The sequence below is a fragment of the Bos grunniens genome, chromosome 23 (assembly GCF_055505025.1).
Source record: "Bos grunniens cultivar Pamir isolate PY7600 chromosome 23, Bosgru_T2T1.0, whole genome shotgun sequence".
Taxonomy (NCBI): domain Eukaryota; kingdom Metazoa; phylum Chordata; class Mammalia; order Artiodactyla; family Bovidae; genus Bos; species Bos grunniens.
In genome coordinates, this window is record NC_141187.1 from 32149704 (window position 1) to 32177537 (window position 27834).

General features: G+C 42.7%; 2 protein-coding genes across 10 annotated transcripts; both read right to left on the minus strand.

The window, feature by feature from the left end:
- Positions 1–32: 32 nt before the first annotated feature.
- Positions 33–9135, minus strand: LOC147347349 (uncharacterized). Of its 6 annotated transcripts, none has more exons than XM_086369804.1 (3): positions 8872–9135; positions 5949–6084; positions 33–4556 (listed from the first exon to the last, which is right to left on the minus strand). In XM_086369804.1, the coding sequence occupies exons 1-3, from the start codon at positions 8908–8910 to the stop codon at positions 3532–3534; spliced, it is 1200 nt and encodes a 399-aa protein (XP_086225930.1). In that variant the 5' UTR covers positions 8911–9135; the 3' UTR covers positions 33–3531. The 6 variants fall into 6 exon arrangements, with proteins under 6 accessions (XP_086225930.1, XP_086225934.1, XP_086225931.1 ...); XM_086369808.1 differs by having other exon boundaries at positions 5935–6084; positions 8872–8892; XM_086369805.1 differs by lacking the exon at positions 8872–9135 and adding an exon at positions 8518–8623.
- Positions 9136–12007: 2872 nt separating this feature from the next.
- Positions 12008–26952, minus strand: ZNF165 (zinc finger protein 165). Of its 4 annotated transcripts, XM_086369775.1 has the most exons (6): positions 26831–26952; positions 20187–20669; positions 19524–19662; positions 17402–17530; positions 15295–15413; positions 12008–12583 (listed from the first exon to the last, which is right to left on the minus strand). In XM_086369775.1, the coding sequence occupies exons 2-5, from the start codon at positions 20595–20597 to the stop codon at positions 15310–15312; spliced, it is 783 nt and encodes a 260-aa protein (XP_086225901.1). In that variant the 5' UTR covers positions 20598–20669; positions 26831–26952; the 3' UTR covers positions 12008–12583; positions 15295–15309. The 4 variants fall into 4 exon arrangements, with proteins under 4 accessions (XP_086225901.1, XP_086225900.1, XP_086225898.1 ...); XM_086369774.1 differs by lacking the exon at positions 12008–12583 and having other exon boundaries at positions 15213–15413; XM_086369772.1 differs by lacking the exons at positions 12008–12583; positions 15295–15413 and having other exon boundaries at positions 16553–17530.
- Between the last annotated feature and the right edge of the window lie 882 nt (positions 26953–27834).

The window sequence follows — 27834 nt, forward strand, 5'->3', positions numbered from 1 at the left end:
CAAAACTATTAAAGAATCATCTCCAGGAAGGCTCAGATATTCTGTAGCACTTTAATTTTTTAAAAGTTTACAGGTATAGATGAATTCTAACTTTTCCATTTGGAATATAGAAGAAATAGAAAGAAAAGGAATCTATTTTCATCACCTATATGCAGTTACTGTTGACATTTTGTTGTCATTTACTTCCAATTTTTGCTATTTTAAATGTTTAAAATAGTTGTGTGATCTTATTCTATAAACATTTTAGTAGGCTGCTTAACTGTAATAAAACTTTTCATTTAAAAAATTATATGTAGACATTGTTTGAGATATAATAGTGCTTATAGAAGAGATGGAAAGTTTACATGAGATATATAATAAGGTGCCTGGTACAGTGTCTGGGACACTGGCGTTCAACAAATGGTAGCTACTATCGTTACAGTTTGTGAAGGGCTTTTCCTTTTCCAGATATTATTTAATTCATAATGGGTATTACTCTCAACATGCTTTTTCCTCCTTAATGGAATAGGCAAGCCTGGAGGCAGTAGGAGTGTTAAGTGGCAAGATCCTGGATATTGTCTGAAAATAGAGTCAAGATAATGATTTGTGGTTGGTCAGGTGAGGGAGAGGGGCTCCCCTGGTGGCTCAGAGCTAAAGAATCAGCCTGCCAATGCAGGAGATGCAGGTTTGACCCCTGAACTGGGATGATCCTCTGGAGAAATGGCAATCCACTCCAGAATTACTGCCTGGAAAAACCCCAGAGACGAGAGCAGCCTGGCAGGTTACAGTCCATGGGGTCCCAAAGACTTGGATACGACTTAGTGACTGAACAACAATGCATCCCAGAGAGGCCAAGTATTTATTATTGGTCTTCAAGAGAATCCTTCTGCTTTGTTGGTTTTGCTAAGAAAGTACAGTCCAGGCTGAGCAGAGTTCAACAAGTTGGGGCTTAGAGTGTGGTAAAGAAAAGAGAAGTGTCTCGTGTCTCATATCTCAGAGACCCACACAGGGCCAGGATCCTGAGTGATTCATAAAGACATTAGTGAATACAGGTTCAGTTCTTTCATATGAGGGATTTGGCCTACATGGCATGGAAATAAAGGATTGATTATTACTCTAAAGTCACTGGGAGATCCATGATCAAAGCAAGTACACCAGCCTCTGCAAATCCTCAATCTCCCCTTCATGTTTCTTTACAGATTGCTTTTTCACTTATGTTTTCATTGCTTCCATTTCCTGTTTGAAATTTTTGTAAAGTCTCTGACCTTTCCTCTTTTCCCGTAACTTCTCTTTGCTGCTTTCCTTCTCTCAGTTTATCCCTGTCTTTTCCTTTAACTGCTTTTTCTTTTCACCCCTCCCCACTTGCCCATTCAGACCTTAACCCACTGCTTTCCCACAGCTGCTTCTATTACTGAATGCTTCACATTTCAACAGTTCTCTTCCCCAAATGATCTCTACTTTTGGACCTGCATTTTTTCAGTTTTTCACTTAAATGTCGATTCTCTTCATATGTGTTTTTGTTTTTCATCTCACCTGATTAACTGGTCTCTAAGAATTTGGTTTGTTGTTTTTGTTGTTCAGTCGCTCAGTTGTGCCTGACTCTGCGACCCCATGGGCTGCAGCACACAAGGCCTCTCTGTCTTTTACCATCTCCTGGAGCTTGCTCAAACTCATGTCCATTGAGTCGGTGAAGACATCCAACCATCTCATCCTGTCATCCCCTTCTCCTCCTGCCTTCAATCTTTCCCAGCATCAGGGTCTTTTCTGAGTCAGCTCTTTGCATCAGGTGGCCAAAATAGTGGAGTTTCAGTATCAGTCCTTCCAATGAATATTCAGGGGTGATTTCCTTTAGGATTGACTGGTTTGATCTCCTTGCAGTCCAAGGGACTCTTACAAGAGTCTTCTCCAACACCACAGTTCAAAAGCATCATCAATTCTTCGGCACTCAGCCTTCCTTATGGTCCAACTCTTACATCCATACATGACTACTGGAAAAACCATAGCTTTGACTAGACGGACCTTTGTCAGCAAAGTAATGTCTCTGCTTTTTTATATGCTGTCTAGGTTTGTGATAGCTTTTCTTTAGAAGCTATGATTATTGACTTTCAATAGATTACCTATGCCGCTGCTGCTAAGTTGCTTCAGTTGTGTCCAACTCTGTGCGACTCCATAGACGGCAGCCCACCAGGCCCCGCTGTCCCTGGGATTCTCCAGGCAAGAACGCTGGAGTGGGTTGCCATTTCCTCCTCCAATGCATGAAAGTGAAAAGTGAAAGTGAAGTTGCTCAGTCGTGTTTGACTCTTAGTGACCCCATGGACTGCAGCCTACCAGGCTCCTCCGTCCATGGCAGGAGAAGCATTTTCATTTCCTCTGTCCATTTTCTAGGCAAGAGTACTGGAGTGGGTTGCCATTGCCTTCTCTGAGATTACCTATAAATTCTATCTAAAGAAAAATTTAAAGTGGCTTTCCTCTACCTTCAGGTGCTCAAAAGTTACATTTTAAAATTTATTATTTAATCTAAATCTTCAAACTGTTAGCAGAAAATCTTCAGAGAAATCTTATTTGGGAGGCCAATATATAAAACTAATTAAAGTGAAGCTGTTTTGTTGGTAAGGGACCTAGAGCCCTGAAGCCTCCTTGAGAAACCCTTAAGGCAGTGGTAGGGGTCACACAGGCAAAATGAATGAAGGGAGGTATGTAAGACAGTAGGAAGCTGTGCGGCAGTGGGGACCATGTCTCGCTAGACAATAGTCAGCTTTAGTCAATTGTTCTCACATGGGAATCTGGTGCCTGTGTTGCCACATCATGCATTTTTCTAAGAGAATCTGGAAAGTCAGATTTTATGTAAAATCTCTTTAAGTAGTGGCAATAATTTTATATTACCAAGAGATAATCATACTTTGTGAGAAAAATCCATGCACAGGCTAAATAGAACTCATTGGCTTGTTTGCTCTCTCTGGTTTAAGATGTGAAAGGTCACTGGGAAATTGCAAGATAAATCTTGCTCCACCACCCCTAACCTATCCTACCCATGCAAGTCATAGTTCATTCTAATATCACAAAATGGCTTTTGTAGTACACAATATTTTTAGTGTATATAATTCATAGGCTAATACATTTTATCAAGCTAACCAAAAACTCATTTTTTTTAAAGTGTAGATCAGATATTAATTCTAAATTCATACTTTAGCCAAAAAAAAGGGGAAGAATGGAAAGGGAAGGAGAAAAGAAACAGTAGTAATCTCTAAAATCTCGTTATATGTCTAACAGAACATTTAGATTGCTGGAGCCACTTGCTTCAGAGAAGAAAAGTTTCAGAATAATGAAATGAACCCTTCCAATGTCCTAGTTCATCACATGATGTGCTTAGTGGCAGAACATCAGTGTCTTGTTTGGTAAACCGTCAGGTGCTTGTCTATTGCAGCTTCTATAAGTATTTCCGAGTGACTGCTGAAATTGAATAGTGATCACAGAGTTCCCTACATCTAGCTGTGCTTTTTTGATGTCCCATAGGAATGAGCGTAGATGGAAAATTCTACATAACTCTGGACATTACCAGGGCTTCTCTTCAGTGTGGATTTGCTGATGTACAATGAGGTGTGAGCTCTGCCGGAAAGCTTTTCCACACACATGGCATTCATATGGCTTCTCTCCAGTGTGGATTCTTCGGTGTCCCAGAAGATGCGAGCTATAGCCGAAAGCTTTCCCACACACATCACACTCATAGGGCCTCTCTCCACTGTGCATTCTCTGGTGTCCAACAAGAGCTGAACTATGACTGAAAGCCTTTCCACACTCATCACATTCATATGGTTTCTCCCCACTGTGGCTTCTCTGGTGATGGAAGAGGCCTGAGCTCTGGCTGAAGCTTTTCCCACACTCATTACACTGGTATGGCTTCTCTCCAGTATGAACTCTCTGATGTTGTATCAGATGTGAGCTCAGACAGAAAGCTTTCCCACAGTCGTTGCACTGGTATGGCTTCTCTCCTGTGTGGGTCCTCTGGTGTCGAATAAGGCCCGAGTTGTAATGAAAAGCTTTCCCACAGTCATTACACTGGTATGGTTTCTCTTCTGTGTGGGTCCTCTGGTGTCGAATAAGGCCTGCGCTGTAATGAAAAGCTTTCCCACACTCATTACATTGGAAAGGTTTTTCTCCAGAGTGGATCCTTTGATGCTGAACAAGATGTGCCCTGTAATAAAAGCCTTTCTCACACTCATTACACTGATGTGGTTTTAACTGGCTATGTATTCTCTGATGGTCAGTAAGCTGTGAGCTCTGAATGAAAGTTTTGCCACATACATTACACGAATAGGATCTCTCTCCAGGGTGGATTCTTTTATGTCTAATGAGGCTTGACTTTAGAGTGAATCTTTTCCCACATTCATCACACTTGTATTTCCTCTCATTTGAAGTGTTTCTCTGATATCTTTCCATCCATCCTTTATGTTCTTGGGTTTCTCCACATTCAAAAGCCTCTCCATTGATTTGGTCTGATAACTTTTCTTGGGATTCCGTATCTACAGTAAGTTCCTGCTTTATATCCAGTTCTTCTTTCTTTATTCTTATCATATCACCTGAAGTAAAAAACACGGTATTCAAATGTCACTGAAATATATAGGAAATAAAATGAAACATTTATTAGACATACACAGCTTCAATATACTAACAAAATGATTTCACAACATTTGAAGAGGAAATTGGGAGATGGCAAAGGAAGATTAGCAGCCACTGGATGGGGAGGGAGTGATTCAAGAAAAGAGTGGAGAAAAATCAGGGAGGATGAAGAAGGATCCAATGAATAATCACTGTAAACAGTAGAAGAAGATCTCAGATAAGAGTGGGTTCATCAGGGAGGCCACAAGTTGGGTAGAGAGGGATGAAAGAGCAGAAACTGTGGCAGTAACAAAACAAGACAGGAAGCCAGCAGTGGCAGGTATCAAGATGAAACCATGAAACAACTTTGTGCAGAGCGTGCTGAGGAATAATGGGAAGACCTTTAGGAATATTAAAACACGAGAGATCAGCCAAAGAGAAGTATCACACATCCAAACATGCAGAACAAGGAGATTAGACTTTAGACACACAGGGTAAAAGAGACAGAAATTGCTTTAGCTCCCAGAGACATTATTACTCTTCTTACAAAGAACACTGGAATCTGTCAAACCTGAAACTACACTCTATGGGTTATTTGAGACTGAGATTCTCAAGAAAACAGCACTAACACAGAGAAGGTTCTTTAGCAGACCCTAGCCTCCCATCTGACCTTATCTAAGGAAAGCATGATCCCATAATTCCTTTGCCTGTCTTTACTACAGAAGTTCCTCTGAGTAGAGTCCCAACAACCCCTACTCTTTCAGGGTGAGAGATGTGGCCACTTCCTCAATGATCAATAGTTTCTGAAAAATAGGTGAGAGATTATCCCATTCAAGCCATGTTCTCCCTGCAGTAATCACATTTTTAGGGCCCAGAGTAAAGGGCAGAATTTATAACCATGTAGAAATGATGCAGGGAAAAGTGGTTTGCTTTGTGTGACAAAGGTGCTAAATGGAGGAAAGGACAGCTTGGAGACAGTCACACTGGCCATCTTTCAAACCCACCAATTTCCTTCCCACTTGATTTTGCACATGCTCTTCTGGCCTATAATGCTTTCTACCTCTACTATTCACTTGGTTGATTCCTATTCCACTTTTAGGATTAGTTACTGTGTTATTTTCTTAAAGAGACCTCTGACTTCTCTCCCCATATACAATCTATCACAGCATAGTTATTTGTGTGGTTATTTGTTTAATGCCTCTGTCATCAGATTGTTGTAAGCTCCACGAAAACAGATCATGTCCACTTTGTTTATTACACCCAGTGCTTTGTACAGTGCCTGGAATATAACAGGTACTTAATATACATCTGCTGAATAATGAACAATTCTATGGTCTTCAGGGGAGCTATATGACCTACGTGTCAACACTAACCACAATCCTGTTGGTGTTGAGGGTCCTGAAGCTGGATTTCCATGGTGTGAGGCTGGAGATATGCTGCTTTCTTAGCTGGATCCAGAGGTACCGATGTCTCAGAAAGCACTTCCTGTGTCCAGGCGTGGGTTGAAACCTGAGGATAAGCAAGCTCATTTAGGCAACTGAAGGGCCCAAAGAGTAAATGATCCCCAGAGATCCCAAAAGGGACCAGCCTGGATGCCCACTTCCCAACTCTGTCCCCACTGAGCACAGGGCCCTTTCCTATCTGCTGGCCTGATTAATCTAACTTCCTCTCCAGATTTTCCAGCATAGCAACTGTCTCCTCCCCACTCTCTGGACTTCTGTATCCAGTCCTGCAGTTCCTCAGGCAGTATGGTTGAGCTGTGCCAGCACCACCAAGTCCAACGTCTGCTCCTTGGTGGGTATCTCAGGCCTTAACCACTCATAGCAGAATACCCAGAGCTGGCACAAGACCGCAAAGGGCCAAGGAGTCTCTTGGTAGCAGAACTATGGGAAGCGGTGGTGGAATAACTCCTGGTTGTTTTGGCTGCTCTCTTTTGGGCCAGATCTCTTATTCCCAGCATGCCCTTTTTTATTAGTTACTTCAAAGAGCCCTTACTGACTCTTCAGGAACCTCTAGAAGGAAAACAGTGGCCATTCTTGCTCCAATGGGCCAAGAGGAGGATTGTTGCTACAAGTGTTATCCTTTAGGGCACACTCCTGGGGTTACAGAAACCACAATTAAAAAGATAGGAAGGCTGATTCAACATTTGAGCTCACACACTAAGTTTAATCTTTCTGTTCTAGAAGAAAAAGGAAGCTCAACCCCAAATTAAAGAGAATTCAATAAAGAAAATGTAAAAAATAAAAGTTTAAGGCAATTCATACCTTTTTCTAAATAGGAGAAGGAATGTTTGTCAAGAGACAGCATTTTTGACAATACTGGGAATATTGTTGGATGCCTTATATCCTCCAAATAACAGCAAAACAATTAGTTGATATGACCAAGCTAAGTTTATTCTTATGAGAGATGGAGAGCACTTTGATAGTCTTGCTAGTACCTCCTAGGGGAGAAGGCAATGCAGAATATTTATGAGGTTTGGGGGGCTTACAGCAGATCTTTCAAGGCAGGATAAGGATTGGGCAAGGATAGTAATAAAGTAGTATAGGTGAAGATTTTCAGTTGAAGGTTTTGAAAAGTCTAAATCCTATATATTGAAAGTTGAAGTGTTTGATGTTCACATAAATGGACTGAGGGGCAAGTTGTTAAAACACATAATTATCAGCAACTCTTTTCGGGCAAGTAAAGTTATGTTGATAAAGAAACAGAATAGTGAAGTCACACTTAGGGAAGACAGTTGAATACTAAAATTATGTTAGTGTAGGTAGCAGGCTGTGTGGGTGTAGACGCTTTCAGTTTTTCATGTAATAGACTTAAGCAGGGCCTATGGGTTTAGGGAAATGTGGACTAACACTTGATTAGCATGGTGGGCAGTGATTAAGAGCATAGGCTGTGGATTCCAAAAGACCTCGGCTTGAATCCTGTCATGTTTTCTAATATGTGGTAGCTTAACATCTCCAAATTTTTCCCTTCTGTAAAAATACCTTAGAAGCTTTTAAACAATGTTTTATTTTGAAATGTTAAACTTAACTAAAAATTTTTCAAAAAAGGTACACAACGGTCCCTATAACCCTCATTCAGCTTCCCCTACCTAATATTAACATCTTATATAACCACAGCACAATTCCAAAACCAGAAAAATGTTACAATGCGATTAACTAAACAGCAGACCTTATTATATAGCGTCTTTTTGAGAATAAATTAAATTCAGTGCCTGGCACTTGGTAAGACCTCAGTTTAGAGTGCTGGAGTTACCACTGTGACTTGGTCACCCAGCCGCTGGCTCCAGGCATGACGCCTCGAGCTGAGGTACACTTCTAGGGTTCAGGACACATAACAGAGGACCACGCAAGGAGGCCCTCTAGTGCCTTCTCTGCACCTAGCATCTTTTACTCACTGGGCAGCTTTGGTAAACACCTCCACTTTCCCAGCCATAGGAGAAAGACTGTTTCAGGAATAACTCAAGATAAAGGATATGGAGCCCGCTTACAAGTGTTGTCTTCTACTAGTTTAAATCTTCGAGCGAATAAGACAATATAGTAAGTTAACCAGCCAGACTACAAACCCCTTTCCAGTTTACCGCACCGGCACATCACGGTGGCCCAGCCTCGGAAAGTGTTGACTGTCTGTGTATCCTTTAAGCCACAAGGACCTGGCTGATCATAAAAGGCTTCCGGGAGTAGGCGGCCGAGTTGGACAAACGGATGGCCCCCATAGAACTCGTGTTAACATCAGTGAGCCAGAAGTCCGAGTCTTACAAACTTTCTGGAGCGCCGGCCGGCAGCGGGGCGGGCTCCTGTGGAGTCTCCGCCGGCACTTCCAGCGTCGGCAGAGCAAAGCAGTGACTCCCCCGACCCGCGCCCGACCGACCTGGGGGTCCCGCCGCGACGTCCGGCTGTCTTCCCGCCAGTCTTATCCCGGCCCAAGGGAGGCGGCCGCACTTACCGATCCTGCACCTCGGAGCCTCAGACCTGCCGCCAGCGGAAGTGCGTCCGCGAACCCTGCCCGGCCGTGCGCCCCCGCTTCCGGCGGCTTCGGAGGAAAGGTCCGAGCCGTTTAGTGTGGCCGAGACCCGCGCGAGTCTGCACATGGGGACACCCATGTCTGTGGCGTTTTGATTCATAACTCTCCTCCTCTTAAAAAGAGGATCTTAACGCCAGCTCCGCGGCTTTGAGTTCCTAGGCCCTGTCCTGTTCGGGGCGGCGGGCGGGGACATTCCCAGGCGTGCTTCCCCTCCGACCACCACTTCTCGGTTCCTATTCACTGACCCGAGTACTCGCGTCCTCCCTGCCAGCCTACCTCTCTCGACAGCATCCGCCACTCCGTCCCGACCTCCATCAACTTGAATATATTTACCAGGCAGACACAAAGCTCAACCAGAATGTGTCCGCAGCATTGCCATCAGCACAATCGCTCAGTCTTGACCCGCAAGGAGAGGAAAGGAAAGAAGGATTAAGGCTGATTGATGAATACAGTGTTGTTCGTTCAATTTACAACCCGGAAACAAGCAAAGAACAAAGTGATCTGCTCAAGTTTGCACAGCCAGGGACAGGATGCGCACCACGCATGCGTGACCCAGACCTGTCTTGGGATCCCTACAACGTGGCCACAGTGAAGGCTGCAAAGCCAGAGACCACTGCTGCTCAAATTAAAATGACAGTTTTCAGGCTTAATGTGTGACATTTAAAAATGAAGCTGTTACAGGGCTCTTTCAGCTGTATGCAATGTAATGTTGCTTAGGAGCTGTTCAGTACTATAATAGGCACCAGGAGTACAGCGAAAGTATATGAAGGAGATGGTTCTTGGCCTAAGAAGCTTACAGTCCAACTGGGGACACGGACTAGCTAGTGCTTAGAAACCTCTGATATGGAGTTGGGCAAGTTGTATTGGAATCCTATGTTCTCCGGATTATTAGCTGAACTTTAATAAACCCATTTCTTCTCAAATTAGAGATACTAGTAATTCGCAGGAGTACTGTTGTCAGGTTGGTTTCTTTCTCTGGACGGACTAAAGAGTTCAAAGCAACAGGCAAGTTACAGCTCAGTTCAGCTCAAGCAGATAGATGTTTTATTAGACACAAACTCTCAAAACACAGGAGCAGGTCGCCTCCACATACTCCTTATGTATTAGCTGTTCAGTCATGTCTGACTCTTTGCAACCCCATGGACTGTACCTGCCAGGCTCCTCTGTCTATGGAATTCTCCAGGCAAGAATAATGGAGTGAGTTGCCACTCCCTTCTCCAGGAGATCTCCCAGACCCAAGGATCTAACTCAGGAATCTGCACGGCAGGTAGATTCTCTACCATCTGTGCCATTAGGGAAGTGCATATTCCTTGGCTTCCCCTCTTTTGTATTTCCTGTCTCTTCTTTTGGTTATGCCCTGTGCAAAATAGGACTTGTACCTGCCACCAATCAATGAAAAGGAATGCAAATAGGCATATGCTCAAGGTCAATTGACATTTGCAAGTTATATAACAGTACATCTGTTTTATCTGTCTTCTCATAATTCAGTCTGTTATAATCAGATGTATATATGTGCAGAATATTTATGAACCCTTAATGGGCTGTATATTGTCACCCTCCTTATTTAACTTATATGCAGAGTACATCATGAGAAATGCTGGGCTGGAAGAAGCACAAGCTGGAATCAAGATTGCTGGGAGAAATATCAATAACCTCAGATATGCAGATGACACCACCCTTATGGCAGAAAGTGAAGAGGAACTCAAAAGCCTCTTGATGAAAGTGAAAGTGGAGAGTGAAAAAAATGGCTTAAAGCTCAACATTCAGAAAATGAAGATCATGGCATCTGGTCCCATCACTTCATGGCAAATCGATGGGGAAACAGTGGAAACAGTGTCAGACTTTATTTTTCTGGACTCCAAAACCACTGCAGATGGTGACTGCAGCCATGAAATTAAAAGATGCTTACTCGTTGGAAGGAAAGTTATGACCAATCTAGACGGCATATTAAAAAGCAGAGACATTACTTTGCCAACAAAAGTCCGTCTAGTCAAGGCTATGGTTTTCCCAGTCGTGATGTATGGATGTGAGAGTTGGACTGTGAAGAAAGCTGAGCGCTGAAGAATTGATGCTTTTGAACTGTGGTGTTGGAGAAGACTCTTGAGAGTCCCTTGTACTGCAAGGAGATCCAACCAGTCCATCCTAAAGATCATTCCTGGGTGTTCATTGGAAGAACTGATGTTGAAGCTGAAACTCCAGTACTTTGGCTACCTCAGGCAAAGAGTTGACTCATTGGAAAAGACCCTGATGCTGGAAAGGAATGAGGGCGGGAGGAGAAGGGGATGACAGAAGATGAGATGGCTGGATGGCATCACCAACTCGATGGGCATGAGTTTTGGTGAACTCCCGGAGTTGGTGATGGACAGGGAGCCCTGGCGTGCTGCGATTCATGGGGCCCCAAAGAGTCGGACAGGACTGAGCCACTGAACTGAACTGAACTGAATGGGCCCCTAACTGCATAAAGTTTCTCAAGGAAGTCTTTATGGTTAGTTTGTATCCACTGTATACCTAGGGCACTGTGCAGGAATTGGAAAAATCTCTGTGGTTATTTTGTAGCATATCTGGAGCTCTCCTGGGTGTGTCTGGGAAGGGGTTTAGAGGTCTCTACAGGATACTTAACTGAACTGAACAGGATACTAGTTTGTATCCTTTTCAGCAAGGGCAACCCTCCTGTCACGAATTAGGAAATATTACACTGCAATGTTACAATGCAACATGTAGTAACATGCTGTTTTCATAAGAATTACAATAAAAACCATTTAGTAATTTGATTTCTTACCTTTAGGCAAGAATCCTTATTATTTTATTCTAGGCAGTGAGTGAGTGAACTCCTTGAAACTACCGGAAAAAAGTCAGACTCTTCATTTTTGTTATTCCTGCACCCTTGTCTTAAACAGAGTGGCAATTCATTTGTTGCACAATAAAGTTTAATTGTTGTGAGTGGCACAGAGAATGAGTGCTTCAAAACTTCTTTGGTAGACAACACAAAAGGTTTCTTTAAGAAAATTAGGACCCCAGGGAGAGAACAGAATCTTCTGGAAAAATCCAACAGCTGATGGGCTGTAACTTGTACAGAATGCTTCCACTCTGCAGGCTTTTTCAGTTGGTAAATGGAGTAGGAAATAAGTGTTGAGGGGAAATTTTTTCTTTCTACATTTCTAAGTTCTTTGGTTGGTCTTATACTTGACATAAAACATTCTCAGGAGAAAAATCAAATTTTGTATGTATAGGAGCCCTGAAAATAAGAGGGGTTTATATGCCATCCTGACTTAATGAATGGAAAGGGGTCTGGGCTTCAAAGGGCAGGAGGGTAATTTACAGGATAAGAAAAGCAGATGTTTGGTAACTCGGTGTTTGCTGTGCCATATATATATAGGTCTTTCAGATTTAAAAACTCATCTCTGGTAATAACTCTTTTTTTTTTTTTTTTTTTAGCATAAGCTCCCTATCTAAATTCTTCCAAGTAGTTAAGGGAGAGGTAAAAGTATTTCCTGAGTCTTCCAGGTTGATAGATTTCAACTCAAAATAATTCACATTCCAAAGTGGCACAGGAGAAGGCAATGGCAACCCACTCCAGTACTCTTGCCTAGAGAATCCCATGGACAGAGGAGCCTGGTAGGCTACAGTCCATGGGGTCACTAAGAGTCGGACATGACTGAGCGACTTCACTTTCACTTTTCACTTTCATGTATTGGAGAAGGAAATGGAAACCCACTCCAGTGTTCTTGCCTGGAGAATCCCAGGTACAGGGGAGCCTGGTGGGCTGCCGTCTATGGGGTCGCACAGTGTCGGACATGACTGAAGCGACTTAGCAGCAGCAGCAAAGTGGCACATTTCAGAGTAGTCTTGTTCTCTCGTTCATACTCACTTTGAGTCTTGCTGAATTCCCACAAATTATGGGTCCACTGGAATTCTGTGCTCATGGGGGATTACAAATGCTACATGTGAATGGGGGCAAATCCTCTGCTCAGGCACATGCTCTGTTGTCCTACAAGTTAAAAGATAAAGTTAAGAATTTCAAGACTGTGACAACAGGGCATTAAACCAAGCTCATGACTTTCTGAAAGCAGGATATTTCTGAGCTCTAAGGCACTGTGTGACTGCATAAGTCAGCTTTGAAGCTAGTACCACACATCTAGCAGACACAGTGGGGAACCTTACAAGGGAGAAAATTGTGGAGCAGGCTTCAAAGAGATGGGTGACAAATGTGGGAAAAATTTCACCTGGAATTCACAGGTTCTGGTTACAGCCTGGAAACAAGATATGGTAGGATTGTGATAGACTTAATGAATGAACTAGAGTTAATACCGTTGAAAGACATCTTAGAGAACAATTCCCAGGGCACAGAATAGAGAAAGAGTGAACACAGTCTTATTCCATCCTCAAGAGGAAGTAAAAACACAGTGACTATCATATCCAGTCAGGGTGAGTAGAGACTTGCATTCTGCAACCTGCTTCCATGGTAGTATGGATGCTTCTCTCTCTGGCTAGGACTTTCATTCCCTCATGTTCCCCTATTTAATCACACTTGCGGTCCTGTTTCATCAAGTTCTTTCTTTAAATCCTCCAATATGATCACTGGCTCCTTGTCATCCTTTGGCTGATGTTCTGACATCCAGGCCTGGTGCTCCTGGGGCAGGCTGATTAGGAACTGCTCCAGCAGTAGCAGCTCCAGGATCTGTTCCCTGGTGTGGCATCATTCATTGATGGCAAAGTTTCCAGAGTTGGTTCAGAGCCTCACAGTGTTAAGGTGCCTCCAGGTAACAGAAATGCCTAAAGTTCTGACTAGCAGCTACCTCCTGGTTGTTACATTTCCTCCCATGTTGCCTATATTCATGGCCCCGAGTGTTGCCCTCTTCTTTCACTGTTGGAGACTTTTCTGTTCCCTTTGATATTTAATAGAGAAGACTGCAGCCAATGCAGCTTCTCTTATTGCACAGGCTCTAGGGCATATAGGCCTCAGTAGCTGTAGCATGTAGGATTGGTAGTTGTGGGGCACAGGCTTAGTTGTTCCGTGGCATGTGGGACCTTCCCAGACCAGGGATTGAACTGGTGTCTCTTGCATTGCAAGGTGGATTCTTAACCACAGGACCATCAGGGAAGCCCTGGTGCCATTTCTAAGGTGAAATACATCATTATTAATTTAGAGAAATGCCTACTGAAATCTTTAGCTGAGGTGAAAGACTAGTCATCTTGAAAACTACCGAATGAACCACTAAAATGTTAATTCAGTGAACCATTAAAATGTAAATTCAAAAGGAAAACTGACAATTCTGGTGAACTGTCACATGTGACAGAAAGCATAAACTAGGTAAGACAGACACTACAACTTGTAATATGGAAACAATGTGAAGCTTGGCCACAAGTGATGAGATTAAAAATACCAAATCAAGCATGTTGATGTTCTCCACTACAAATAAATCTACAGATAAGATTTCTGATCATGATCAGTAAGTGATCAAATTATGTCCAGATGTTTGCTAGCAACATAAACAGGTCTGCATGCTTGTGTGTGAATACACACTCCCCACTGACAAGGTGCCTCTGCCAACATCACTGGAAGACAGAACTTCCTATAGCCGTTGCTGGAGGGAGAGGAGGACAGAAGCAAAGGAGGAGGGTCTTCTTTCCTTCCTCTCCCAGGAGCCTCTGCACGTGTGCATGTGTGTATGTGTGTGTGTGTGTGTGTGCGTGTGTGTGTATGTGTGTGTGATTTGGGGTGGTGGGTGGGAAAGCGGCTGTGTATTCAAAGTTTCGGCCCCTACCTACAGCTGCTGGCCTCATCTCAAAGCATCTTATAGCAGCCCTGAGGGAAGTTAAACCTTGGGAAACAGGCTCTTACCCCTTTCCAGGCCTGGGCCTGGCAAGCCCGCCAGAAGCCTGCTAACCCTGGGCACAGTGGCTACTGCCTGGCCTCTGTAGGAAGAAGCTCTTGGTGGTTGTTTCCTGGGGCCTCCAGGGCAAAGTCAGCCCAGGCTACCAGGTCCCCACTGCCACCATGATTTTGAAATGTATCACCAATTAGTCTTCTAAAAGGATGATATAGAAACCCCTTCCCCCCAGCTTTGAAGTTGTGTTGCTATGCGGCAAGACTTGTGGGATCATAGTTCCCTGACCAGTGACTGAATGAGGCTGCCCCAAGTGACAGCACCCAGCCCTAACCACTGGACAGCCAGGTAATCCCCCAGTACTGTATTTTCTGATTTTATATCCATAGTCATATTGTCATTGACATAGTCAAGGTTAAGAACTAGGGCTCTGGAATAATATATATGTTTATATCCTGCTTCCACTGTTTACTATGTATTCCTGTGTCTGCTACTTTACAGCTCAGTTTTCTCAACTATAAAATGGGAAATAAAATAGAAAATATAACCACATGTACAGTCATGTGATAGGATGCATCAGCATAGTGCCTGTAAAAAGAAATTATGAGTTCAACATTACCTTAAAACAAAATACTGGGTTATCTAGATCCTATAGTTCAAGGTCATTGAAACACAATTGCTATTCTTATAAAGCCTCTTTATGGAAAATTTTGTTCTTTAGATTATCATATTTCTAACGTAAAGGTTCTGTTTCTAGTTAGTTTTCATATAAAAACATGAAATTTAATATTTAGACCTCAAATGTTTTTATTTCTCACATTAGTGAAAAGGTACCTCATCAAACAGGTAAAATAAGTAAAGCAGGATTCACCTTTATATCCTGAAATCATTGATAGAGCTCCAACTTGTTGCAGATTCCTCTCCACTCTTTTCTCAGATACCAACCCTTTCTATACTCTCCTCCCGGGCTTTTCTGGAGAGAGCAGCTAGCTGCAATGAAATAGTTTCAGGACTTAGTTTTGTAGTACTAACTTCCTCAGCCCTCTTCCACAGTTGTTAGTAGCCAGAAAACCCTATTTCTGCCAAGAGAGCTCCCCAGAACTACACTATCCTCCCACTCCAGGAAGGTGCCCCAAACCTCCACAGCATGGCAGTAAAGTCCTGGTTATGCTACTGTGTATGTCCTCCAAATTAGAAGGTTTAGTTCAATTTGAGCACCTTTCCTTACCTCTAACCCCAGCTCTTGCCTAATTTGTTTCTACTCCCTCCCTGTCTTCCTTCAATCTCAGGATTATGGCCTCTGTCCTCCAAATTCGAAGGTTTAGTTCAATTTGAGCACCTTTCCTTACCTCTAACCCCAGCTCTTGCCTAATTTGTTTCTACTTCCTCCCTGTCTTCCTTCAATCTCAGGATTATGGCCTCTTGCTTTAAGTGCTCTTCTGGTTGTGTGCTTCCTGGCATGACCGCTGGACATAGAGTCTGGCTTACATATTGGAATGCCACCATTGCATACCTCCTCGTTTTTGACATGACTAATTTAGTTTTGTTGTATCTTCATTTTTTAAAGGAATACTTTAAAAGCACTGTTCTGCAGTACCTTGCTCAAACTATTCCACTTTGAGGCTTGGCCTACCTCTTCTCATGGAGAATCATTAACTAGAGTTAATAATAATGATCAGGCTCTCTTTACCTGAATCTTCTTTCCCCCACACTGTAATTCTGGTTATTTCCCAAGAGTCCTCTTTTTCTATTTTCATTGCCATAGACAAACTAATTTATTTGTTATTGTTTTGTCTCTAAGTTGTATTTGACCCTTTTGCGACCCCATGTACACTAGCCCACCACACTCCGCTATCCATGGGATTTCCCAGGTAAGAATACTGGAATGGGTTGCCATTTCCTTCTCCAGGGGATCTTCCTGACCCAGAGATTGAACCTGTGTCTCCTGCACTGGCAGAAAGGTTCTTTATTACTGAGCCACCAGGGAAGCCTGACTTATTTATTAGCCTCCCCCAAATTTTGCTCTTCTGGTTTGACTTTAGCAAGCAGACACATGGCAGTAAAGATTATATGCAGAACAGCAAGCTGAAAATGAGAGAGAAAATAAAGTGATACTGGTCTTTCAGTCATTCATCTCAACTGATATTTATTATTTACTCAATATTTTTCCTGTTCTATTTCCTTATGAATTTAAGTTCTTTACATGAATAGGTTTTCCCTCTTGTGAATTCTCTGATGTTGACTAAGGTGTGAGCTCTGACTGAAGGCTCTTCCACACTCACTGCATTCATAGGGTTTCTCTCCAGTGTGGGTTCTCAAGTGTCGAATAAGGTGTGAGCTCACTCTGAAGGTTTTCCCACATTCACTACATTCATAGGGTTTCTCCCTGGTATGAATTCTCTGATGCAGGATAAGATGTGAGTTCAGGCTGAATGCTCTCCCACATTCTTTGCATTCAAAGGGTCTCTCCCCAGTGTGAATCCTCTGGTGTCTAATAAGATCTGAGCTCCCCCCAAAGCCTTTTCCACACTCATTACATTCATAGGGTCTCTCTCCAGTGTGGATTCTCTGATGCCTAATGAGCTTTGAGCTGTGTCTGAAAGCTTTTCCACACTCATTACACTGATGGGTCTTCTCGCCAGTGAAAACTGCTGCATGTTTAATAAGGTTTGGGTTCTTGAGAGACTTCCCATATGGGTGAATTTTTTCTCCAGCATAAATTCTCTGATGCTTAATAAAATCTGAATTCCATTTGAAACTTTGGTCACAGGTACTGTGTTTACAAGATTTTTGGTGTGTAAATTCATTTGAGTTCAGATTTAAGTTTCTCTCACAGCCATCATGGCTTATTATTTCGCCTCTAAGTGTATTTTTGTGGGTGAGGATTTTACTGAAAGCAGCATCCTGAGCAGATGATGATTTCTGAGACTCCCCTGAGTCTTTTTCCTGCTGCCTCTTTATCTTGCCTGCAGACTTACAGATGTCTTGAGGCTCAGCAGATCCTTCTGACACAAATTCTGAAATTCTTCCTGATACAATTTTCTGCGATTCCATTTTCTCATAAATGTCCAGCTTTGGCATGGATTCACTGTTTTCACTCTTGTTATCTAAAAAAATGATGAAAAAATAAAGAGGAAAATACCTGTTTGCTGAACTAAAAGAAGGTAAAACTTTGAGATACACCCAAGATAGTGACAATAATCATAGGAGCCAAATAATCATAGTTACATAGTAGCCATTATTTGGCTACTCTAAAAACGTGACCTTTCAAATGAGAGGAGTGATGGATGAGGATAGAAGAGAAAGAATAATTGGTAAAAGCATATATATGCAGTAGTTGGCAGAGAGAGGAAACAGACATGTGAGATGAGCAGACAACAGTAGAGAAGACCAGGAAGAGGATCATCACCAGCAAGAATGGAGGTGGGGGGAACAAAGTAAGGAGAACTATGAAATGTGACTGAGAAGGATCTTGGGGAAGTTTAGGTCTATATTTCTACTGTTAGAGGGTGAAAGGGAGGCACCATATTAAAGAAGGTATATGAAGACATAGATGCATAGAGAAAAATAAAATTATAAAGACTCTGAGGTATGCATATGTGGTGGGGAAAACCTCCATCCATCTATTATCCAATCCATCTTTCCATTTCTTCTTCATCTTTCATGGATAGTCAAATTCTTTCATTTCTGCTAAATGTCCCCTATATACCTCCCTTTCTTTACATTTCTGTTACTCCAGAACCTCACCACTTCCGATTCAGATAACTGTAACAGCCTCCTTTTGTTTCACTCAGAGCTATTCTTCCTCGTTTATTGCTAAGTTGCTTCAGTCATGTCCAACTCTGTACGACCCCATAGATGGCAGCCCACCAGGCTCCCCCGTCCCTGGGATTCTCCAGGCAAGAACACTGGAGTGGGTTGCCATTTCCTTCTCCAATGCAGGAAAGTGAAAAGTGAAAGTGAAGTTGCTCAGTCGTGTCTGACTCTAGCGACCCCATGGACTGCAGCCTACCAGGCTCCTCCGTCCATGGGATTTTCCAGGCAAAAGTACTGGAGTGGGGTGCCATTGCCTTCTCCGGCTATTCTTCCTAGTCATCCTAAATACCCTCACCAGACTAATCGTCACTAAACCTTGTCATTCTTACACCCTACTTAGAAATCCTAATCTCCTCTACAACACATCTGAGCTCTTCAGACTCATTTATGATCTAGTTCTCACAAATCCTACCTTCTAGCTCATCAATCTATACTGTACTCATGACTCTATATTAAACCATATTAAACTGGAATTAAAGCTGCCCCTCTTTTTATAGGGTTTCCTTTGTCTAGAATAAGCTAGGATAGGAGAAGGGGTTAGGCAGTACTGGTCTTAGGATGGGAAAATTTACAGTTTTAGATGAGATGGATGGAAATGTTTCCAGAACAAACTCGAAAGCAGAAATTGGGTAATCTTAAAAATTACTGTAATTTATTCTTAGGTTTATTTTTGGGACCATATGCACCTAAAGTGATACTGAGTCCTTGAACCTTTTAAACAATGAGTTTTAGAACAGCAAAGAGGAGTCTATGGAGGTAGTCAGCTCAAGTATGGCCAACTTTCTATAAAAGCATGAGGGCTTCATGAAACCAAAAGTAAAATAAAAAGGCAATAATATGGATCTTGTTTTATGTATCTGTGAATTATATTCTATTTATGAGTGTATCATCACATATTTGTCTTTTTTCCTATCATTATATCTCTTTCCTATTAACATGTTTATTTCTATGCATGTGTTTCTTTCACTTTTGCTTCTTTTTTCATTCCCTGACATTTTCTCAACCCATTCATTTTCTTTCCGTTAATTAGCTCATAACATGAAAACATCTCATGTTTTAGAAATATTCTAAAAGAACAAATGAAAAAGGAGACATTCTGGATAAAAAACAAAGTTCTCTCTCTCTTATTTTGGATGGCCAATGACACAAAAGGAAAAGAGTTCTCTATTTCTTATTAAGTAATAAAGGAAAGGACCATCTACAGTTACTAAAAATAGTCTGAGAAGGGAGGTTTACTGTCCTAGCACTTCAGGGACATGCATCACATAGAGTATTGCTCCTTACCACAGTCCAGTAGGAGCTGGGGTTCTGAAGAACCATGAAGGGCCGTGGTGTCCACTGGCTGGAACGGGACACTAAGTGCTGGCCCAGGAGATGCCACTTTTCTCCTGAATGGTTCTTGTCCATGTCCACAGACTGGAATCTGAGAAAAACAAAGTACATTTGGGCTTATGAGAGAATCCCAGTTGGAATTAAACATCTTCCCAAACCAAAGAGAATCTTGCAGAGTTATACAAAACTGGGGAAGGAAGAATTAAGTCTGCCTCAATTGTAAAAGGTAGCATAGTACCTAGCAGAGAGGGAAGGAGCCATAAATAAACACTAAACTAAATAAGAGTTCCTACAAAGCTCACTTTGGGAGCCTGGTGCCTCAGATGGTAAAGGGTCTGCCTGTAATGCAGGAGACCCGGGTTCAATCTCTGGGTTGGAAGATCCCCTGGAGAAGGAAATGGCAACCTACTCCAGTACCCTTGCCTGGAAAACCCCATGGACAGAAGAGCCTGATAGGCTACAGTTCATGGGGTCGCAAAGAGTCGGACACAACTGAGGGACTTCACTTTCACTTCTTTTTCATAAAGCTCACTAGATATTCAGTCTCAGGTCCTTTTCTCCCTATGTGGGACTCCATCCATCCTGGAGGTCTTAGATCCCCCAACCCCTTTGTACCTGGAGTACAGCTTCATCAGTGCCTCTCTCTAAATCTTCCAGTAGGGTCACTGCTTCCTCTCCACTCTCTGGATAACGTTCACGCACCCAAGCCTGCAGATCCCCTGGCAGGATAGCCAGGAACTGTTCCAGAATTAGCAGCTCCAGGATCTGCTCCTTGGTCTGGGTTTCTGGCTTCAGCCACTGACAGCAGAGCTGCCGGAGCTGGCTCAGTGCGTCTCGGGGCCCGGGAGAATCCTGGTAGCAGAACTGCCGGAACAGCCGCCGGCAGAGCTCCTGCCTGAGGGGATCATTCCTCTGTAAGCAAGCACCCTGCCTCCAGACAAAATCTTCCTCTTCCATCTTCACTATCAGAAGTCCTTCATCCTCCTGAAGGTTCTGAGCTGTAGCTTTCTTTGATTCAGTTGCCATCTTGAAATAAACTGTATTATCAGAATCCCGCTTCTGCTCTGTGAAGAGCCTTTTTTAGTTTTAAGAACTCTCCTGAGGGATTAAAAAGATTACTATTACTGTTCAGGAAGACAAAAGATCACATCACAGAAACAGTCATTCTCCATTATACAAAAATTGGCTGGGCATTTAAAAGCACTGAAATACCTGTTTTGTGGACTTACAACTGTTACATAATTTCCACCTAAAACCAGCTTAAAATTTAATTTTAAAAATAAGATAATTTAAATTACAGACATTAAATATAAGACAGTATAAATATAAGGCAACTTTGTCACATGCAACTAAATTATATATTACTCATAAAGAAAATAACCATCAAAAAAGAGAAAAATGACAGAAGTGCTCAGTAAGTTGGGGATGGAAAACAGCACAGTAGGTTTCAATGGTCAGCAAAAGCTTAATTAAAAAACTAACTTCTGATGAATGGATAGAATTTGACTAGGATGTTGGGAGAGAGAAACAGGAAATTACAAGCAAGGAACACCTTGAACAACTGGTTAATGGTAGGAACACAAGTGGGAAGGCAAAATGTCAGTAGGTTTGCATAAATAAATTATAGAGACAAAGGTTCTGTTGAAGGAAGCTTCAAATGTCAAGCTCATGAATTCAGTTTATCTTTTACGCACTGGGGAGCCAGTGAAAGCTTCTGAGCAGAATGGCCTGATAAATGCTGTTTGTGGAGATAAATATATTGTTCATCTTTAGGATGGACCATAATAGGACAGAAATATAAAGAGGCAACTGCCCTCAAAGTGTGGGGAAAACACAGGCTTAGAATGTTATAATTATTCAGAACACTGAACTAGGATTACTAAGACATTTCTTAAATAATAAAAATCAGGCAACTTTCCTTAAAGGCCGAGGTTAACAATTTCAGTGTAATGAGCTTCTTCTCTCAAGTTCTTAGATAAATCTGTTTCCTTTTGTCTCAACAATTCTCTCTGCCTTCTGAGTTTAATGGCTCAGTCCGTGTCCTAGATATTGAGGCCTATTAGATTACCAATAAAGCATAATAAACTGCACCAAGACCTGCTTATCAATCTTTTGTGAATCTTATCGTTAGATATCAGTTCCTCAAGTCCTAGCAGCACTTGGGAATGGTCTGTTTTGCATCTGAACTGAAAAACTGAATAAAGTAATTCAGAAGTGAAGCCCTAGTGAAAGGCAAATATCCATCTTTCAGGTCCTTCTACTAAACATTTCACCAAGCTGACTACTGATTGTTGCACAAACATATACTTTATTAAGACCTTATAACGGCAAAGCATTGGGCTAGAAGTTATATGGCAGTGATTTCTAAGAAAGTCTGAATTCAAACTGGGCTCACTGCCTGTCATGTGAGAACTTTGTTAGAAACAGATTCCTTGGCCTTCTGCCTATGGTGATGCTGATCTGGTTAATACGGGATATGCCAGGATTTTCTGTATTCTGATGTACAGATATAAGGAATTTTAAAAATAGTGTTTGAGTTTCCAAGGAGTTTGCAAAAGAGTTGGAAAGAAATGACACAAAACACATATGGATATGCAACATTTAAATAACAAAACCTGCTTCACATGACACACACTGAAAATGTTTGATAAATGTTGAAAGCTGATGTACTGAACAGATTGTATGGTAGAGACACTGAATAGCTTAATAGTTCCGAGGTAGAGGGAGAATGTGTGTGTATGTGTGCAAATATTTCCTACAGGTAGTGGGGCTTAACCCGTAACAATAAAGGATAAGAAAAATCCAGAAAGGCAAAAAGGAAGGGAGAGTAAAGAGCTGAGAAAGTGTGAATGAACAGCAGATTGATAGTGAGACCAGCTTACAGGGTGTAACTGGAGTGACTAAGAATTCTAAAACCTCTGAGAAAGAATTCACTAACTTGACTTTGAGTTCTAGGTTCCTAACACATAACATCTGTGGATAAAACACATATCATCTTGTATTATTTTCAATGTTTTTTTATGGATTGGAGCCCCATGAAGTGAAGGACCATGCATTATTAATATTTATTCTTAAGTTCTCACTTTTGTTGATTTATTGGATAAAAGGGGAAATTAAGAAGTTTGAGTTTCCTATTGCTTTGTATATTGCATATTTTAGATGCTAATGAGACGTCCACTTAGAAAAACATTTCCAAAAGATATTAAGAGATTTAATGGAAAGAAGTTAGGAATGGAAATACAAGTTTAGATAAGATCCATGGAAAGGGAAGTTAAACATAAAAATTGAGGATAATTCTCCGAGAGTATGAAATGAAGCTCACAGGCTCAGACTGAATCTTGGAAAACAAGAGTCTGAGTGGGTGTAAACGAGGTAAAAATTTAGCAATGACAGAGGAGGAAAGTGGGAGGGGGGTTTGGAGCTATGATGTATGTTTCAATTCTTACTAATTTATTGGGACATTCTTTTGATATAGAGAGCTAATTTAACTTCTTGTTATGTTTTCTAGACGTGTTAACTGTTTACCAGCTAGTGCTGGATCATCAAAAAAGGAAAAGAGTTCCAGAAAAACATCTATTTCTGCTTTACTGACTATGCCAAAGCCTTTAACTGTGTGGATCACAATAAACTGTGGAAAATTCTGAAAGAGATGGGAATACCAGACCACCTGACCTGCCTCTTGAGAAACTTATATGCAGGTAGGGAAGCAACAGTTAGAACTGGACATGGAACAACAGACTGGTTCCAAATAGGAAAACAAGTACGTCAAGGCTGTATATGGTCACCCTGCTTATTTAACTTCTATGCAGAGTACATCATGAGAAATGCTCAGCTGGAAGAAGTACAAGCTGGTATCAAGATTGCCGGGTATCAATAACCTCAGATATGCAGATGACACCACCCTTATGGCAGAAAGTGAAGAAGAACTAAAAAGCCTCTTGATGAAAGTGAAAGAGGAGAGTGAAAAAGTTGGCTTAAAGCTCAACATTCAGAAAATGAAGATCATGGCATCTGGTCCCATCACTTCATGGCAAATTGATGGGGAAACAGTGGAAACAGTGTCAGACTTTATTTTTTTGGGCTCCAAAATCACTGCAGATGATGACTGCAGCCATGAAATTAAAAGACGCTTATTCCTTGGAAGGAAAGTTATGACCAACCTAGATAGCATATTCAAAAGCGGAGATATTACTTTGCCAATAATGGTCTGTCTAGTCAAGGCTATGGTTTTTCCAGTGGTCATGTATGGATGTGAGAGTTGGACTGTGAAGAAAGCTGAGGGCCGAAGAATTGATGCTTTTGAACTGTGGTGTTGGAGAAGACTCTTGAGAGTCCCTTGGACTGCAAGGAGGTCCAACCAGTCCATCCTAAAGGAGATCAGTCCTGGGTGTTCACTGGAAGGACTGATGCTAAAGCTGAAACTCCAATACTTTGGCCACCTCATGCGAAAAGTTGACTCATTGGAAAAGACCCTGATGCTGGGAGGGATTAGGGGCAGGAGGAGAAGGGGATGACAGAAGATGAGATGGCTGGCTGGCATCACCGACTCGATGGACACGAGTTTGAGTGAACTCTGGGAGTTGGTGATGGACAGGGAGGCCTGGCGTGCTGTGATTCATGGGGTCGCAAAGAGTCGGACACGACGGAGCAACTGAACTGAACTGGCCTAATACTTTATGGGCATTATCTCATTCTACAACATATGTTACCCCTTCAGATAGCTGAAAGTTTTGTCTTCAGATGTTTAATCACTTCTTATCCACTTAAAACAGCCCACAACTCTAGATAAAAATAATCTAATTTGCAAGGATTTTATATATTCTCCCTAAAGCTGGGTTTCAAATGTCTTAATAACCTCAAACTAGTAAACATTTTTTGAGCATCTAGTGCTTTACAATCACTGTGTAGGAGGAGCGTTACAAAGACTAGCTAAGCAAGTTCAGTTCAGTTCAGTTGCTCAGTCGTGTCCGACTCTTTGCGACCCCATGAATCACAGCACGCCAGGCCTCCCTATCCATCACCAACTCCCGGAGTTCACCAAAACTCATGTCCACCGAGTCGGTGATGCCAGCCAGCTATCTCATCCTCTGTCATCCCCTTTTCCTCATGCCCCCAATCCCTCCCAGCATCAGTCTTTTCCAATGAGTCAACTCTTCACATGAGGTGGCCAAAGTATTGGAGTTTCAGCCTTAGCATCAGTCCTTCCAAAGAACACTCAGGACTGATTTCCTTTAGAATGGACTGGGTAAATCTCCTTGCAGTCCAAAGGACTCTCAAGAGTCTTCTCCAATACCACAGTTCAAAAGCATCAATTCTTAGGTGCTCAGCTTTCTTCACAGTCCAACTCTAACATCCATACATGACTACTGGAAAAACCATAGCCTTGACTAGATGGACTATGTATGTTATATGTTGTATGTATGTTTGTATTTGGCAAAGTAATCTGCTTTTGAATATGCTATCTAGGTTGGTCATAACTTTCCTTCCAAGGAGTAAGCGTCTTTTAATTTCATGGCTGCAATCACCATCTGCAGTGATTTTGGAGCCCCCCAAAATAAAGTCTGATACTGTTTCCACTGTTTCCCCATCTATTTCCCATGAAGTGATGGGACCAGATGCCATGATCTTTGTTTTCTGAATGTTGAGCTTTAAGCCAACTTTTTCACTCTCCTCTTTCACTTTTTTTTTTTTCCCCCTCTTTCACTTTCATCAAGAGGCTTTTTAATTTTTCTTCACTTTCTGCCATAAGGGTGGTGTCATCTGCATATCTGAGGTTATTGGTATTTCTCCCGGCAATCTGGATGCCAGCTTGTACTTCTTCCAGTCCAGCGTTTCTCATGATGTACTCTGCATAGAAGTTAAATAAGCAGGGTGACCACATATAGCCTTAACGTACTCCTTTTCCTATTTGGAACCAGTCTGTTGTTCCATGTCCAGTTCTAACTGTTGCTTCCTGACCTGCATATAGGTTTCTCAAGAGGCAGGTCAGGTGGTCTGGTATTCCCATCTCTTTCAGAATTTTCCACAGTTTATTGTGATCCATACAGTTAAAGGCTTTGGCATAGTCAATAAAGCAGAAATAGATGGGAACTACCCCACGCCCGAGGTCAGGGGCGGCAGCCTAGAGGAGCTAAGTAAATATATAAACAAATATTACAACAGAGTAAGGAGTAATTTAGGCTTCCCTGGTGGCTCAGACGGTAAAGTGTCTGCCTGCCCTGCCGGAGACCCGGGTTCGTTCTGGGTTGGGAAGATCCCCTGGAGAAGGAAATGGCAACCCACTTCAGTACTCTTGCCTGGAAAATTCCGTGAACTGAGGAGCCTGGTACGCTACAGTCCATGGGGTCGCTAAGAGTCGGACACGACTGACTGACTTCACTTCAAGGAGTAATTAGTTACATTGGAGGTTTGGTAAAGAGAGTAAGGAGTAATTAGTTACGTTGGAGAACTGGTAAAGTGCTGGATGAATAGTAGGTTCTTGTTGGATGGGTAGCTTCCGGGTGTGTACGATGAGTTATAAGTATAAGGTGTGGGGGGCTATACCTCCAGTAGAGGTCACAGAGTGGAACAGGGGATTCACAGTGCGTAATGACGAAGGCTCTCACAGCCCCTTATGTTTCTCACACTGAGGCACTTTCCGGTCTTCCAACTAACTTTCCTGTTTTGCTGTCTGGTCTCTCATTCGAAAACGCGATACTCGTTTCAATATTAGTTTCTAGGCATCCCCAGCACACAGGAAATGCACAGGAAATACTAAATATTTACTGTGTGAATAAATTTCTTGAGGATGCCGGAGCTGTCCCACTTTTCGTACAAAAAGGCGGGTTACTTCTCCCAGAAGGAGAGCAGGAGTCTGGGGCGGACCCTGGGACAGTTTCTTCTGGCAGAACGCAGTCGACCCGAGACAGATGCCACCCTTCCCCGCCTCGCCCAACTGGGTCAGGCCACTTCTTTTCCCAGTGACCCCAAAATCTCAGCCAGCCGGAAGGCCCGCAGTCCCCCAGACCACGCCTTCGCAGCGCTCAACGATGACGTCACGCGCGGCGGGGTAACTATGGAAACCCCTATCCATTCCAGATATAGGCCGGCGCAAACGCTTTCCCAACGCCAAACCTAGTTCCACATTTCCTCGGGATTCCTCTAAGGTCCCAGGCCCAGAGTGTCACAGGGCTGTTGCAATCCCGAAGGGAACATGATAGGGACTGGGTGTTTAAAGGAGACAAAGGACCGGACACCTGGGTCCCCAGACCCGGACTCACCTCTTCCACAGGGCTGGTTCCGATCGGACACTTCCGGTGGAAGGACGGCGCTGCACGACTTTTCAAGGCTTCCTTTCACAGAGACTTTTGAGGCTGCGCAGAAGGAGACGGGCTGACTTTGGACTGCACTTCCCAGAAGCCTTCGGGTATCCTCAGGGTCTGGGACTCCATTTCCCAGGCGTCTTCGCCAGTCTTGGAGCTCTCGGAGCTTGGAGGGGATGTTTTTTCTCCTTTTTGTAGCAGTAAGCTTGCCTTTACATCTCATGTGAGCCTCATCCTTAACTTTTTAATGGGCCCATTTCAGTCTCAGTTCAGTTCAGTCGCTCAGTCGTGTCCGACTCTTTGCGACCCCATGAACCGCAGCACGCCAGGCCTCCCTGTCCATAACTAAGGAGTCTACCCAAACCCATGTCCATTGAGTCTGTGATGCCCCATCCAACCATCTCATCCTCTGTCGTCCCCTTCTCCTCCTGCCCTCAATCTTTCCCAGCATCAGGGTCTTTTCATATGAGTCAGCTCTTCGCATTAGGTGGCCAAAGTATTGGAGTTTCAGCTTTAGCATCAGTCCTTCCAATGAATACCCAGGACTGATCTCCTTTAGGACATTTCAGTCTAGACCCCGAAATGAAAGCTCACGCAGCAGGGAAACGGTTCAAACGGTTCAAACTTTGGATTTACAGGAAACCTTTTTTCCGAATCCTTGTTTTATCCCCCCGGCTGCAACGCAGATACATCAAGTCTATAAGAACTAGAATATGACAGTAACTTAACTTTTACAACAACTCTTTCTCTTGTTTCCTTCTGTATCTCCTGTAATCTGAGTTAATCACTATTACAAATTTTGTGTCTAGTCTCAGTGAACTCTGGGAGTTGGTGATGGACAGGGAGGCCTGGCGTGCTGCGATTCATGGGGTCGCAGAGAGTCGGACACGACTGAGCGGCTGATCTGATCTGATTTATTGAAAAGATAGTTCTGTTTGGTGCATACTCATGAACGAAAAGTA